Genomic DNA, 17,134 nt, shown 5'->3' with positions numbered 1-17,134 from the left:
AAGAAAAATGAATTCTACAGTGAAAGTAACTTTACTCAATTGACAATAAAAAATCTAAAAATGCTTGAAACCTATCATGTTTTAAAAGTTCCTTTTTACAGTAATATCTAAAAAAGGTCTCTTTTATTCTATTAACATTGTAGCTAAAGATTTTTAGCATGACACCATAAAAACTTTGAAAAAAATTAATTTCATATTTACTGTACTAAATTGTGATGTTGTTTTAAATAACTGAATGTATTGGCAAAAGAGTTGTATTAGCATATAGCGCTTGACTACTCTTTAAAGAACAAGTTGAAATAATAATTCTATTAATAACTTAATTTAAACTTTAAAAAAGCTAACAGATCAAAACTAACAAAACACAGTATAATTGCGGTTTAAAATAGCATTACATCATGTATGCTTACAAAAAAAGGTTGGAAAAAAAAAAGATGAAAAATGATGAAGCCACATTTTTTTCAAACTCAAATGTTTTAAAATTGGTATAAGCATAAATAGTAAGTTTTCCCTACGTAACAGTAAGTCAGAAACTTGAAGTTTTTTAACAGATGTAGTATTTTTTTATCTCACAAACTGTGATAAAACTATTAATATCATTTTCGGCTTGCTGCAGTGAACTGTGACTAATTTTACCCTCTAGCAGGGTTTGCTAGAACATTTTTTATCTTCTCTAAATCATGCATTTAAAGATTGTCATTTATCTGTTTTTAGTCAGCAACCTGCTCTTTGTTGACTCATAATAACAAAAACTTATAATTTTCAACAAACTGCAGAGAAAATCTAGTTCATGTTTAAGGAGGCATACATGCTTTGTACACAGTTAACCTATATGGACCAACATTTTGCAAAACTCAAATTATGTTTTTCGCTAAGATCAGATTAAATTCAGCTAAACGAGCAGCAGCAAAATTAGCTGAATTTAAATATTGCTAACCTCAAATATTTCTATAATTTTGTCTTCTAAAACCGAATGAATGCAAGAATTAGGTCTAAATAAAAACATTGGATAGTGTTTAGAAATATGCCATAACATATATACAGTATAATTAATTTATTTGATTCTAGCTTATTAAAACAATAAGCGTACCCCTTTATTCATTATTTTTCCATCAGTTATGATTTTATGGACAACCCTAACAGTTACAAGTTTTTATTTTTTGCAGAGCTCAGATAGAATTGGAAAAATGGCAAACACAGTTAGCGTCTACATAATGACATATTTGAGAAATGCAACAGCAGTTGGAATTGTCTCTTTTTCGGATAATGCCTACCTGCACGCTGATATGACAGAGATCAGTAGTACAGCTGTAAGGAGCTACCTTACCTCTTCTGTACCACGAAGGACAGTTGGTGGGACCAATATTGGCGCTGGCCTCAAAGAATGTCAGAGAGTAAGAAATGATTTATAATCACAAAATCTTTTTGTATGCCAGCATAACTGTCAGTGTCTGAATCAACTACATCATCTGATTCAGAATTACTTTCACACTCACTGGAATTAAAGTTTAGATCTACGAAAACTTCTACAAAAGAAACTGCTTAATGTATTCTAAGAATAAGTTAAACAGTGGTCTCATTTGGACCCGTCAGACTCAACTAACGAGCTTAAAAATAAAAGCACAATCAAAAACAGTTTGGTTCCAGAAAACATTAGAAATCAGTCATGAAATCATGAAAAAATTTAAATCAGTCAACTTATACAACTTTCAGAATTCTCTAATCTTTACACAATGTTAACATTAAAACTACCTTTTTCCTTTGTGAGAATGAATTTAGCCGGTATTGTAACAACCCATGTACGAATTGAAGCTTGGTTTTTTTCCAGTTGTTAAAAACCAAAGAAACAATGTTCTAGTTCAATCACTTTACTGTGTGGGATAAAAGCATATTTTAAGCTTTGCCCAACTCATTTGGTAATATTCTAAAGTTGTTGCAATAAGAATGCCACTTTTAAATTCAATTTCAACTGCATTTAGTAAGTGAAAAAAGTTGTTCCAATTCCTATTGAGTAAAATACCGCTAGAATCTAATACATTTATTCTAACTTAGATTATTGAACTGTTTGCAATTGTTTGTTCCAGTTTTGTACTGACTTTTATTAAGTACACCATGGTTAGGGCTAAAGGTTGGACGCTAATTTGAGCTCTTCTTACAATCAGTTGCTGAATGAGAATAATGCTGGAAGTATATTTATTGTGGTGAACGCCGGGCCATGACATTGTAAATCGTGTAGATATTTCTATATGTTATATCTTGCATGCTGTGTTGTTTTTTATTATATCGTTATTAATTTGTCTATATATTGTATCACTATTTATCGCTGTACTATAACCATGCCAACGGATTAGCGATTCTGTTTATTATTAATGTTATACGGTTTTCGCATGGCTCCGTTAGCCGGAACGGGCGAGTTTATTGTATATAAAGGAGCGAGCTCACTCCGTTGGGTAAAGCAGATAGCCGTACGCTCCTCGGCTAGTGTAATTTCCTTCTAAAATAAAAACTGGAACGAAATCATACGCATTTTACTTTTATATGAAATGATCTAGATTGTGCCAAGTAAAAGCTGGCAAAATCCTTTACAGTATTTTATGTATTCGACAAAAAAGAGTCGATATTACAACCAATGCCTTGTATTTAAATTGTTTTTACAGCGCTAACAAGCTAGGGAATTTAATATTTTTAAGTTTTGGTAATTTGGAGCTAGTGAATCATTATGCAGCACTAACTGCTAAAGATTCATGTAGAAAAGTTTGTTTCAAAATTTTAAATAGGGAGTTTTCCTATCATACACAGTTTTACAACAACTGGCTATTTTAATAATCTTGCTAGATTAATTTAGATTTTGCGACGATACGCGGGGAATCGTCTTGATGAAACCAGAATTGTACTTATTGGTGATGGAGCTGGATCTCTGGGCAACTCTGTGTCATCAATCATACAGAATGGAATCACCATAGACACTGTCTTATATGGGTAACTTCTAAATTAAACCAATCTGTGAATACCCTCTTTGCTTCTATATTTGAATTAATTTAATAAATCTGTAGTAGTCATAAGGTTTCATTTGCAGATTTGTACTCATGCAGATATTTATTATGATTTGAAGATGCAACCATTAAATTCAAATTTAAAAAAATATTTTTTTTAAATTTTTGTGTAAAATTTAGGTTGTTTTTCTGACATACCAGAGACATTCAACTGTTAGCTACGTTATTATCACAGCAATCTGTATTAAGTTCAGATAGCTGTGATAAATTAATATTAGCTAAGTCGTAATTTTTAATTACATTCATGTTATGTTTTGAAAGGTAAAACGACTAGGAATTAAAAATATAATTCAATAAAATTCTACTGAGCCTCGACTAATCTGTTCTAAAAAACGTGAAAACTAACTAAAAAGTCTAAATAAATGTTATGGGTGACTACACACAAGATTGAAGCAAATGCATCATTCCAAACTTTGCAAAAACTAATGATAAACTTTGCAAAAGTAAAATGATGAATTACTGAATTACAGAATTACTGAGCCTCAAGATTATAAGTGGTAATAAAGATATGCACTATAACCTTTGTCAACTTAGACTATGTGAAGCTAAACTAATCTGGAAAAATGTGTGCCAAATTATAGACTTTTAATATCAGAAAAAGAGGTTTTCGTTTTCTATTTGTTGCATTCAAGTTAATTTTTACCACCAATAAATTAAAAAACATCTTACATTAATACATTCGACTCCTAAGTTGAGTGCATTCTGTTATGCTTATTTGCTATGTAATGAGCTGAAATTGCATTATCAGGTAGCACCCTAGCGTATATGTAGTTTTCTATTTCATGTAATTTAGAATTTTGTGTAGTACTGTAAAAATAGTTTTTATGCCGTCAGTTAAGTATAGGCTATAGTGTCAAAAAATAAAGCATAAATGCTGGCATATTAAGAAGTTATTGGAATTTACTTCTAATCAAACTTGTGATGGGTCTGCTGTAAAATTCTCATAGAATAGTACGTAGTAACTAGTCCTATTTATATACATGTAGATAAAGAAATATTTTAATAAACATTCACTTGATCACAAGTTGATTAATAATCTTTTAACTTTAATTGGTTACTGTAAACAATATGCTTAATTTTAATTGGTTACTGTAGACAATATGCCTAATTTTAATTGGTTACTGTAGACAAGGTGCCTACTTTTAATTGGTTACTGTAGACAATATGCCTAATTTTAATTGGTTACTGTAGACAAGGTGCCTACTTTTAATTGGTTACTGTAGACAATATGCATAATTTTAATTAGGTACTGTAGACAATTATGCCTAATTTTAATTGGTTACTGTAGACAAGGTGCCCAATTTTAATTGGTTACTGTAGACAAGGTGCCTAATTTTAATTGGTTACTGTAGACAAGAAGCCTAATTTTAATTGGTTACTGTAGACAATATGCTTAATTTTAATTGGTTACTGTAGACAAGATGCCTAATTTTAATCGATTACTGTAGACAAGATGTCTAATTTTAATTGGTTACTGTAGAAAAGGAGCCTAAATTTAATTGGTTACTGTAGACAAGGAGCCCACATTTAATTGGATGCTGTAGACAATGAGCCTAACTTTAATTGGTTACTGTAGACAAGGAGCCCACATTTAATTGAATGCTGTAGACAAGATGACTAATTTTAATTGGTTACTGTAGAAAAAGAGCCCAACTTTAATTAGTTGCTGTTAACAAGGAGCCCACATTTAATTGGTTACTGTAAACAATGAGCCTAACTTTAATTGGTTACTGTAGACAAGGTGCCTAATTTTAATTGGTTACTGTAGACAAGGAGCCCAACTTGTCGGAATAGCTCAGCAGACGAAAGGAACTCAAAACTTTGTGAGTGACAATTTGGGAGAGCAAGAACTCATCCAATTCTTCATAGAGAGTGTTTCTCGAGGCTGTAGCATTAAACAGGCAAATACTGTGGTACGTTTAGAAATCATTATTTGTTCATTTACTTTTAGAATATTTGAATATATTAATAATTGCAATAAAAACACTTATTAATTGACTGCTAAGTTAACGGAAAGTTTATATATTGCTGTTAGGATTTAAGCTTATTGACTTTAAAATAATAGCTACGACTAGAACAACATACAACTTTTGCAGATATTGTCTTTTTGTGAAAAAATATACATTTTAAATTGAGAAATGTAGTCAATATATTCAAATTTTTGTTGTTTTACCTTATAAAAAATTTAAAACTTCACAAATTATATAGTTTATATGCTTTTTTTACATTTCATGTAAAGCTCACTATTCTGTAAAACTTGGTATGTTTGTGTCTACCCAAAGTATTTATTAATACCACTGTAAATATAAACTTTGAAATAATTACATAAAACCAAATAGTTCATGAAGTATATCCAAAAAATTGATTATGATTAACTGCTAAATTAAATTATAATCATTAATTATCAATTAAAAATTAATTTAACTCAACTTAGATACACCAGCAACACAAAACAGAAAATTTAGATGCATTTCTCATATACAACTTGCACAAGGTCAAAAGTTTCACCAAGTCTTAAAAATTGTGGCAAACAACTTAAAAAAATTAAAGCAAGATGCAACCCTATTGCCCCTTTTTATCGCAGTATTAAAATTTCTCTGTCATATAGTCAGTAATATTTTACCTTTTACATTAAAGTCATGAAATTTTATAGCTAAGACTTTAGGCTGCCACAAGTGTTAAATTAAACTGTTTTAGCAACTGAAATAACTAATAGCAAATCATATTTTCCTCTCATGCTTTCTGTAAAAAAATATTGATGAAATCTATATTTTTGGTTTTAAACGTTTAATATGAGTGTTAGAATTGCAGTTGCAGAATGAAAACATTGTCATAGCTGCCAATGAAAAGTCTTATGAAGCAAAAGTAGACCTTGATGAAACAATCGGTTTTGATACGAAGCTAGTTGTTAAGTGCAGCTCTGAGGTCAACCTCACCATCGAAACAGAGAAAAACCTTACAACTACTATCACAAGAGATCGCAGTCTTGGAATTATTGTTGCCACCATGGAAGGTGAAGCGGTAAGTCAAATTGTTGTCCTTTTACATGTTCCAATTTGATAGATGGAATAACCATATGTATAATAAATCATGTATAAGTGCAAATTCAACTGTTTGCACTTACGCATAATGTCCCTACAAACTGCATTTTCGAAGGTGTATAGACATGAAACTGATGATACAAAACTCACTTTTCTTAAAAGAATATAATTGTTTATATAGTAAAGCATGTCAACAGCCTTTGATAAATAGTAAATTTGTTTATATAAAGCTTAAGCATCAGTATGTTCATCTAAAGTTGTATAACTAAAAATTTCATGTTTTCTCACTAACTAGCGGTTGTGTAATTGATATATGTGTTACGTTTAAGTTGGTCAAAAACTGTTTAAAAATATTGACGAAATTACACACTTTTTTTTAAATTGTTACAAAAGTTTACTGATAAATTCAAGTTTTGTTTATATTTTGAAACTTGTTTGTGCTAAACAGAGCTTTGTAAACATGACAGTCAAAAGTAATATACACTGTTTTGCGCTATTATAAAATATAAATACCTTTACAATTTGGTAAGAGTTTAAATTAAGTGAAGTAATAAGCACAAACCTGAGTAAAGTGTTCAGCACATTTAGTAAATGTACTGGTGACAATAAGTAACCTCTAACAGTAGCTCTCAGGCACAGTAATTAAAGACTGATTACTAAAAACCTGACCTGTTCTGTGTTTTACTACTTCCTTAAAGTAATTATTAAAATAATCAATTGTTTATTTAGTTAATTATATTCTTGTTTTTAAGCATAGCTAAACAGGTCATATTAAATAAACCACAAATATGCAGATGGAAGGTTTTATTAGTATGCGTAGTGTTTGAAATTGTCGGAAAATCAAGATTTTTTTCATTTATTATCTGACAACAGTAAGAACTAGCCTTGCCTACTATTGTTTAAGAATTGTCTTTTTATGCCCAAAATGTGCAGTTATAAAACCCTAGTTTGATGCTGTTTACAGATAAAAAAGAAAGTTTTACAAAAGTTCTGTACTTTGATTTTCAATGCTGTAGTGTTGCATTTCTTCACCCAGGGAGGCTATATCAAGTATACCATTACCAAGCTAGCCCTTTCTGGCAATGATGTGGCGGTTTTAGTGACTGTAACTTCCGCGCCAATTCCTGGTGTCCAACCAGTAGCCATCAGCTATAGAGTGAATAACCATAACATTCAGTTCAGCAGAAACACTCAGGTAATAATTTTAAATCAGTCATACTTAACAATCAGATGCTGACATGATATTGCTGCTGCAAGCACTTTTCAACTGCGTGTGAAAATAATCAATTTAGTCTGATGCCAATATGATTTCATGAGAAAAGTTTATTCTTGGTAGACCATACTCATTGTCTGCTGTTGGAGTCAGTAAATGTAGTGAAAAATGTTTTAAATGATCAAGACTTTTATTAAATAAAAAACTACAATGTTTGACACAATTCAATGATAGAAGTGTATTTTAGGTAACTTTAAAGATTGGTCGAAAATTACGGCTATTTCTTGGCTTGTAGGCATGATAGAATTAAAGTTTTAGAGGCATTCAATTAAATATATATGTATACACATGTGTATTGCCATATACGTCGTCATGTTCGCATATGCATTTTCACATATGTGTATGCAAAGATGGTGTTTTGGTCAGTTTTTCCAACTTTTAACATGCTTAAAATTTAAATTAGTGAATCTAGTTTTTTGATTCACAATACTAGATTTAACCTCACAAGTTGATTTTTTTTACTATAGTAAAGCTTTAGCGTTTAAGGCAATCATGCTTGATTTCTCAAAACTAAATTATTTAGAAATAAATAAAAATGGCACATTAATTTTAAAGTTCTTGAAGCTTCTAGTAAGTTAGCTGCAAATAGGAGTGCTTAATTTTTGAACACTATTAATTAATTCATGCTAGAAATGACTTTATTCAAATGTCTAAGCTAAAGTAGCTGTTAACTTTATATGCTACATTCAATTGACCTTGACTTACTGACGGCAAAAAACTAGCAGCTAGTATAATTTTTACTTTTGTTTATCGAATATACTTCAGAAAGAAATGGACTTTTTATTTTTTGGTAATTGGCTATGTCGGGGTGCTTCAAGGATACACACCAGTTTTAAACCTGTCAATCAGTGTTTTTATGGAACAACCAAATGGTGTTCTGGTTCCTATAAAACATGTCGACGATGGAACAGGTCAGTATGAACATATTTTACTAATCGACTAAATACCATTGGTTTGTTGCAAAGCTTAAAATTGTGATCTTGATATGATGAATATAATTAACATATGATTGTTCGTCTGCTCATGTATGCTCATAGTAGTACTCTATTAAAAACATAAGATTTTGAGTAAACCTGTGGAGAGTTGTCAATGTTAACACTTGTCTTACTGAGAAATTCGCTCCCTCATTGTCAGGATGATAAAACAACTTTTAATTGGGTTACTGTATGTTTGAAAAACATGGAAATTTGCATGAAATAAGGTCCGATATTTCATTTGCTGCTTAGCAGAAAAAAAACATGAAAAGATGATTCTTTTCTTGCATACAAGAAGCAACATATCAAGTAAATGAGACTTTGGGGAGCAAAAGCTATTGTGACAACTAAGGCATTTTTAAATGCAAAAGCCTACTCAAGTGCTATACTTAAAAGAGGTTTAGTTTGCAATAAAAAAGCTGCTTCAATATTTTGTGCTACAAAACACAAAAAAATATGTTCTATACTAGAGAAACAGCAAAAGCGTTTTTTTGAATAGCATAATTCTGTGGTAGATGGTTGACTGGGTTATATTATACAGGAAAAGACGCTGTGCCCAATGATGGAATTTACACCGGGTTTGTTCCTGCTCACCAGATTAATGGAAATGGAGGGCAATACTTTGGACTAAAAGTGAGTATTGCTTGTCAAGTAGTCAGCCCTATATACTCTCCCAGAGACTGTTCTCAGATATGAAGTCACTAAAATCTTAATTAAAAACGTTAGCATACCTTTGCTGTTTTATCAATAAACATATACATGTATATACATTATAAAGTACGCTTTGAAAAAATACGTTTCATGCTCCTGTTACGTCAATTGCAATCTGATAAAATGAGTTCCTTTAAGCACCTATATTTTATAGCTTATTTTCTAAAAATTGTGAGTTTATAATACTGTGACAAAAATGGTGGCTTATAGCTGTTGTTATAGAACATATTTTGCAAATTTATACTCTTTGTAAAATCACTTAGCATTAGTATTTAAAAATTAGCTTTTTCTGCATCTGTACAAAACTTCATATAAAGTCTTAGCGTAATATTTCTTAAAAGTCAATAAATTCGTAATATACATTGTTTAAAATACAGCATCATTTAGTATTGTATAAATTTTGAAATGCCAGCTTTCAATTTTTTGTGATTTTTACATGCTATGCAAATATCCATGGCTACTAGCTGGCATAGATAACTATATAAAAACTGCTATATTTAGTTGGCTTTCAGCCACTAGATAACTAAAGAACAATTTATTGAATAACTTGAAAGGTCTCTTAAGCTTCCATAATTTTTAATTTAGCTGCACTGAATACATAATACAGAATACAGAATACATAATTTAAAGATAAGCTGTAGGCCGAAACTATGTAATGTCTAAATTTGATGCTCTATCAAATGTCTGTTTTACATTTCTTAGATTAATGTGTCTGGAGAAGGTTTGCTCCAAAAGCTGGTAGAAGAAGCTGAGAGTAGAGGGAGAAGGTCAGCAACCTATACAAGTCTTGGAAACTTTGCTAGATCATCCACAGGTAAAACTTTTTTTATGATGAATTAGTAAGTTTGGTTGCTTTTTACATTATGCTTTTGCAGTAGATTTTATAATGCCTTTTGCATGTTTGATTCAGACTTTGTCTCAGATTAAGATGTCATTATCAGCAAGCTAACTCATAATAGTAAAAAAATTAAAGGTTATAAAAGGTTGATAAAAGTAAGAAATCTAGCATGCTAAAAAATAAAATATCAGTTGTAGTGCTTCTGGGCTTAGTTATGTATGAATAGCTTCTATATAAAATCATGGTTTTAACACAAATTTAAAACTATAGGTATGTATTAGCGGCTTAACTATAAATTAATCTATTGAAAAATTTCTTTACAGCTTCACAATCGTTTTAAATGTATGTGTACATTTTTTACTGTTAAGAGGAAACTTGTGTGGAAATAAAAGTCTATCAAATAAAAAATCTACCTAGTTCCCTGAAAAAAAATAACTATATTTTTTTGCTAAAAATGTTGGTTACAATAGAATGTCATTTCAGACAAGATTTGATAGGAAATAGAATCACCCAATGATTTGTTCATACAAATAACAGTTCTAGATAAAATGGTAAAAGTTGACACTAGATAAAAGCTGTAGCCTTTAATCAAAAATATTAAAACTTCAATAATATTGTTAGACCCAATCATATGGCTAAACTCTATTCATCTGTATTACTAAATCCAAGTTAGTCATCAAGTGTGTCTGTTACTCTGTAAGTGCTAAGTCTTTCAATATTTGTTACCAAATTCTATCTAAATTTCACATGCATATGCTACATACCTTCTGTTAAGTTGCTAAAAATATTTAGTTTAAAACTGCATCTGAGAACCAGCCTTTTCAACACCTACCTGTAGGCTATCTGTTTGAAAAGGAGAGAAATCTCAGACATCGTCAAGCTCACTGCGTTGTTAAATTAAAAAAGCTAGTGAAGAGCAATAAAGCTACTAACCATTTGTCTGAAACTATTGAATCACAGCGTGATAATTAAGTTAAGTAAAAGTGATGCATACCACTTGCATGAATTAATCCTCTGTTTCAGGTGGTGTTATTGTGATAAATAACTGGCGAAGATATCTAGACATCACACCTCCAGACAGAATAACAGACTTACGAATCTTACACGCTTCAGAAGGAAATGAAGTAGTAACACTTGCTTGGACTGCTCCAGGCAATGACTTAAATATTGGAAAAGGTTAACACACCAATAATGATTATCATTCTTTTTAAAAAGTTGTTTTTCAATATTACTATAAAAAACAAACTCGCTAATCAGGCCAAAAGATCTAAAGTGGTGTTTTCTCCCTTGTGCTCTAAGGAAAGCTTTTATAACTAAGTCTGGTAACATAACACAAGTTAAGCACAATAAATAGGAAAATTATCAACCTTTATTTAATACTAATATAAAGTTTAAAGAAGCAGAATGGTATTTTGAATAGCAATAATTGCTGTTTATCTCTTTGTTTAGAAGTGGCACAGTGTACTATTTTCAAGCAAGATAAATATACTCATGTTATGTCTATCCTCTAGAAGAGAAAACACAAAGAAACAGCAGCTATCATTATTAGTTAATGAACAAATTTATCAAACTTATTGCATTTGCTGGTTGATATAACTTTACTAAAACTATTTCTTTGAGAAATTTGGTATATTATGCATTGTTTTGTTTTTTTTGGTTGGTTTTCCTTGTCAATTTCATCATTATTGCTCATATGAGGATGTCTAAAAAAATCAAAAAACGTTCAGTCAATCTTAGAAAACAAATCAAATTACCGTACCTTTCGGAATATAAACCGCACCCCTATATAAGCCGAATCTGCTTTATTTTTCAAAAAATGATAATAAAACAATGCATAGGCTGCACTTTTTTATAGGCCGCAGAACTCAGGATGGCGCTTTTAACACAGTAGCAACTTTTCGGTTTAAGACAGAGCAGTGCCGTTAGGTACTGTTCTGTTTCAAGCCGGGCGCTTTTTAACCTAGTGCCCAACGGAAAAGTACTGTTAGAGATTGTTTTGTATTTTCTTTCGCCGCTAGAGGTACGCTAACCGAAGATTCTGGTTAATGCGCCCTAGCAATAATAAAAAAAGCCACAGAATAGCCGCACACTTATATAAGCCGCATGGCTCAAATCATCAAAAAAAGTATCGGCTAATAGTCCGAAAAGTGCGGTAAGCACACTATTTACTGCATGTGCTGGTTGTATATAAAAACAGCTAATACAGAAGCTGTAATTGGAAAGAGCATTAAAATGCTGATACATCCGTTTTTGACAATTTAAGATTAAAGAATTCTGTTGAACTAGGAAGCAGAAATATTTTGCGTGTTCCAATATTGTTGCTTTGCCAACATGCAGGTTAAAATATATTTTCTAATATCTACAAATGAAATGAGTGAAAATGCCAGTGAGTTTTTTTTGTGTGCAATGTGCAGCATGTGGGTGTGTATGAAGCAGTAGTGGTGATGGTGTGTGTGGTAGTGTGTGTGGTGCATTTGTGCGCATGCCTGCAAGTGTGTTAATGCCTGATAATGCTCGCTTAGTTTACTGGGAGCAGAGGCTGTGAATGTCTTTTCTTAAGAGCTTTGCTGCTTAAACAATAATTCCGCAATGTTGACTAGACATGTCTAAGTTTAGCGGCAAGGAAACCTTGATGACTGAAGACATGCGTTGTAAAGAGCAATCTAAGGTTAAATGTCATTTCTCTCCCAATCGTGACCTTTTTAGGGGTTGAATCCCAACTTGTGGCTTTCAAGCCACGCTTTCAAGTTCTATACCCAAAAGGTTTCAATGGTGCTACAATACCAGCATATTGTAGAAAGCAACCGCTAAGTTACATTTCCCACGTCTGCGCAATTGTCAAGTGCACTAACCTTTTATAATATATAAGCATTATGCCTGTAACATTATGGTTGTTAGAAAAATATGCAATTCTATGTTATTTTAGTTTGTTTTAATGCAATTATTGGTTGGTATTTTAGTTCATTTTACAATAATAGATTAATAACAATGAAATCCATTAAATTTTAAATTTTAGATTTTATTGGGACTCCTAAAGTTTTTAATATCTCATTCCAGACCACTACCATGATGCCTAAACAAGGATAATGATTTTTGCCATGGAGCAACATTTCATGCTGGTTACAATATATGCACTGCTCCTTTTCCTACTCTATTTTAGCTTTAGTTGAACTTCAATTAGACTACTTAAAGATTCAATTTTGGTAAAAGGTTGTTAATTGAGACATTAACCAAATATTGCAGCATCTGGATATCAGTTTAGAGTTGCAAAAGATCTAACAACCCAAAGTCTTCTTAACCTGCCAACAAATGCCATTCTTACTGAAATGTCTGGTCTTTTACGAGAAGCTGGACATCATCAAGAGATGCGAGTCAACACAAGTAAGTGCTTCTTTAGTTGTATTTTGGAGAAGTGGTAAGACTAACTACTGAGTTAGAAATTAACACATTTAGAGCCTTTGTGTTCAATTATTAGAGGAATCTGTAGTTTTAAGATCTACAAGCTAATCTTTAATGCAGTCCTTACTATAACGAAAACAGTGAACGTACCCCAGTCCAAATTCACGGTTGGAGTTTGAAAAATAAAGTTATAACTCAATATTTTTGGCACGAGTAGAAAAATACTCAAAAAAGGGTGCCAATCGACTACCCACTGGATTTCTAGAAAAATTGTATCTGTTATTATTGCACAAGATAATATCTACAGTAATAGGGGATTAAGCTGCACGGACCGGCCTAGTATATGTAGAAAGTAATTTCAACATACGATGAGATAATCTTGAAATAACTGTTGGGTCATGAGCAACAAGTTAGAAAAAATAAGAAAAACAGTTGAAAAAATGATGAAAAGGAAAACTCAAACCTTTTGAAAACCAGTTAAGAATAAGGATTTAAAGAATTGGAGAGTAAAATGAAGAATTTTTTTGTACTATAAACAAATTATTCAGCTCAGAGTTTGTAACATTTTGCTGCTTGACTTTACTTATGTTTTGCTTGAATGCTGTTAGAATAATAATTTTTTTTCAATATGGTCTTTCATGAAAACTTTAAAAAGACAAAAGCACTATATAACAAAATAAAAACAATTCTTGATTGTAAGCTGTTATTGTTAGCTCATTAACAGCCTTTAACTGCGTATCTAAATATGTAGAATATATAAGTCTTCCAAGAGTTCTTAAATGATTCATTTTAAAGTTATTTGATAAACAGTTCTCCAGAACTGTTCAAAAAAATTTGTTGCTCAGAATACTGCTAAATAACTCCAATATGTTGTCATATATTACTAGTAGGCGTATAAAGCTTTTCTACTTCTTTAGGTAACATAAACATTCGTCGGTTTAGATTCAACCAATCAGCAGACATCAAGACTGTCTACTTGAGAATTAGAGCGTATGACTTAAGAAGAAACTATGCTCATTGGTCTAATCCCGCTTCAGTTTCATTCTCTGCACCAACCACTGTAAGTGTGATAGCAAACAAATTAAATGAAATTAGCTTTTCAGTTCTAATGATAGCTTGTAGATTCTTTTTTGTCAAAGTAAAGTTATGAGTTAGCTTTCACATTTTAAATTAGAAAATAGATCAGTTTAAGCAAAATTATCAATCAACAAGAGATCTTGCATGTTGTCGGTTTATTCAATTAGATCTGAGTATTTGGTGGGCAGAAAGTATTCACAATCAACATAAATAAATATTTCATTAATCATCTTTATTCAATCAACTTATTAATTTAATTTTTCATTATTGAACAAATGGAACTGCAGGGAGAGGGTGAGGCTAATGGAACTTATTCAAGTAAGCAATATCCTAGAGCTGGTTTTTAACGAAATTTAAATGATGCTAGCAAGATTATACATATAGTTGTTCTACTCGAGCCAACTTTATTTTTTTAGACAACGACAACTACAACAACCAGTACAACCACCACAACTCCAGCAACCACAACTACACCGTCTACCACCACCGCAGTCTCCACAACTACATCCGCATTACACTTTACAACCTCTGCAGAAACTTTCACCACTACATTCTCTCAACTCACTACTTCTGGAAATCTAAGTATTGTTGCCGAAGAGGCACCTGCTACTACTTCTCAGGTCAGTAAAATGCCATCAGACTTTAGTATCTAACTGCAAATACATATGTTATTATTCTGATAGTTAGTTTCAGTTTAATGATTTCTAGGCTTGTTGCCTTTGTTCTGACTACAAACAAGATGGTGGCTAGTAGTAGACTTGTTTGTTGAAACTTTTGCTGTCATAACAGCGTTGGAGAAAAAAATATAATGATAATTTGTATTCTGATGTTTAATCCAATTTTAATTGATTTGACAGAAACACGATATTATTAGTTAGCTGCAGCTTTTTGATAAAAATGTATCTTTTTGCAGGGCATTCCTTTAGCTTTAATAGTTAGTGTGTTTTTGTGCCTTGTTGGATTTGTCTCTCTTGCTTCTGCCATTGGGCTTGTTGTTGCCAAACTTCCTCCTAGAAGCAAAGTGAAGAGGTAAGTTATTCATTATAAATAAATAAATAATAAGAATATGCAATTGCTCACAAAGATATATATATATATATATATATATATATACCTTTAATCTGACACCCCTGGTTTGATTCCCGAGCAAGGCAATCATTTTTCGTAATGCTCAGCATGGCTTTAAACAGACAAAAAATGCTCTTATTATAGTAACAATTTTCTCCATATTTACAACTTTAAATCTTTTAATAAGTGCTCCAATAATATGTCTTGCAATTTGTCCTGACAAATTTGGCTTATTTAAATATTCAGATATCAGATGCCAGTATTTTCTGTAAGGAAACTGGTATTTTTGCAACACAGTTTTTCAGTTTTTAGTTATACATATTCGGGTTAACAATATTATGTTTCATTATGTTATTATGTTTCATTGGCCTTTTGTGTTTTTAGCCATAACATTAGAGGTGGACCAGTGACTGTAAGAAGAATCCGACCATTTTCTTCTTCGGCAGAGTCTTCTTTTCAGCAAGAGGGACAGCAGCATCAACCTGACCTTTCTGAAATTATGAGAGAAAGTTTGGCTGAATCAAATCCGATGTACTACACTAATCCAGCATATACTCACATGTAACTCAAAAACAAACATGTAAATAACCATCCAAAGCTGCTAAAAAGATTTTATCTAGCCTTCAACACGCTGTGTTTTTTCTTTTTGCGGTGTAGATGAGATTTTTGAGAATGGTAGCTTATAGGAGTTTGGACCAAATTAACTTTGTAGGTAAACTTGAGCTTACAAATTGTAAAACTAGCTGGTCATCTGAATTTTAATGAAATTATTTTTTGTCAGTTCTGATAAACAATCTGTGAATTTCAGACTTAATGTTTAGCTAACTTAGCCAATGATGAGCTAAGGGAAGCCATTTGCTTAAACTTTAATAGTATTTAGCCAGCAATAGTACAGTGTTTTTAGTAGATAAATTTTGTAAATAAACAGAGTATGTGATCATAGAACTATTTTGTTGCATGGCTTTTTTTATGCTAGTAGAAACAAATTTTCTGTTTAAATCAGAAATATTGAAAATATTTGCTTGCAAAATCAGCAAACATATTTTTTTAACTTCAGATTCATTACTACTGTTAATAATAAAAATTTGTATATGCCTGTTTAAATAAACAACTGCAAAGTTTATCTTAGACTTATTGATAGAAGAAGTCAGTATGGCACAATCCATCTGTTGTTGATTTCTATATAAGTGCCGCTGTGCTAAATTCTTGCAAAATGTCCTCCCAACCTTGGCATTCATTTTCTATACTGTGGATATCCATCAGCAGCAGTCAGAGTGTCATGAATAAGTGCTCGCGAGTAATGTCTGGTGCATTTTCCATCTTTCATACAAAGAGAAAGGCAATTGAGTTTGCCACATGGTCCATGTATCATTTGCTTGGTAACGATGTAATACAGAGTTGGATCCTCTTGTTTATCTGGAATTTCTGCGGATATTACTGAGTCAACCTGAATTGAGGGTATTTTTTCTACGAGCCATAGACGAAGATGACAATGAGGCAGCCCTTACTTTTGCCATTCAATTGAATAAAGAAAACATTGAGTATCGCCAACAATTTTTCCCTTTGTTAGCAAGTTGAGCAGAAATTTCAATTTTGGCCTAAACATTCTAGCTACAATGTCATGTCTGTCATGAGCTGCTTGTCTATCTATGAGAGCTTATTTAACATTTGTCTATTTTGGATTGCACATTATTGTTATA

General features: G+C 31.6%; 2 protein-coding genes across 3 annotated transcripts in view; one reads left to right on the top strand and one right to left on the bottom strand.

Annotated features, from left to right (window-relative positions):
• Nucleotides 1–15,999, top strand: part of LOC137387070 (calcium-activated chloride channel regulator 4A-like) — a 34,859-nt gene extending 18,860 nt beyond the window's left edge. The window contains exons 8-21 of the mRNA XM_068073359.1: nucleotides 1,167–1,394; nucleotides 2,846–2,979; nucleotides 4,822–4,966; nucleotides 5,865–6,074; nucleotides 7,131–7,289; nucleotides 8,133–8,278; nucleotides 8,857–8,974; nucleotides 9,755–9,866; nucleotides 10,914–11,066; nucleotides 13,134–13,271; nucleotides 14,207–14,349; nucleotides 14,783–14,986; nucleotides 15,280–15,395; nucleotides 15,819–15,999. Of these exons, the coding sequence (XP_067929460.1) occupies nucleotides 1,167–1,394; nucleotides 2,846–2,979; nucleotides 4,822–4,966; nucleotides 5,865–6,074; nucleotides 7,131–7,289; nucleotides 8,133–8,278; nucleotides 8,857–8,974; nucleotides 9,755–9,866; nucleotides 10,914–11,066; nucleotides 13,134–13,271; nucleotides 14,207–14,349; nucleotides 14,783–14,986; nucleotides 15,280–15,395; nucleotides 15,819–15,999 (2,187 nt within the window). The remainder of the gene's footprint in view (nucleotides 1–1,166; nucleotides 1,395–2,845; nucleotides 2,980–4,821; nucleotides 4,967–5,864; nucleotides 6,075–7,130; nucleotides 7,290–8,132; nucleotides 8,279–8,856; nucleotides 8,975–9,754; nucleotides 9,867–10,913; nucleotides 11,067–13,133; nucleotides 13,272–14,206; nucleotides 14,350–14,782; nucleotides 14,987–15,279; nucleotides 15,396–15,818) is intronic.
• Nucleotides 1–17,134, bottom strand: part of LOC137387006 (calcium-activated chloride channel regulator 1-like) — a 261,390-nt gene that overhangs the window by 197,411 nt on the left and 46,845 nt on the right. The window lies entirely within an intron of this gene.

This window comes from Watersipora subatra, chromosome 2 (assembly GCF_963576615.1).
Source record: "Watersipora subatra chromosome 2, tzWatSuba1.1, whole genome shotgun sequence".
Lineage (NCBI taxonomy): Eukaryota > Metazoa > Bryozoa > Gymnolaemata > Cheilostomatida > Watersiporidae > Watersipora > Watersipora subatra.
This window is presented reverse-complemented; position numbering and strand designations above follow the sequence as displayed.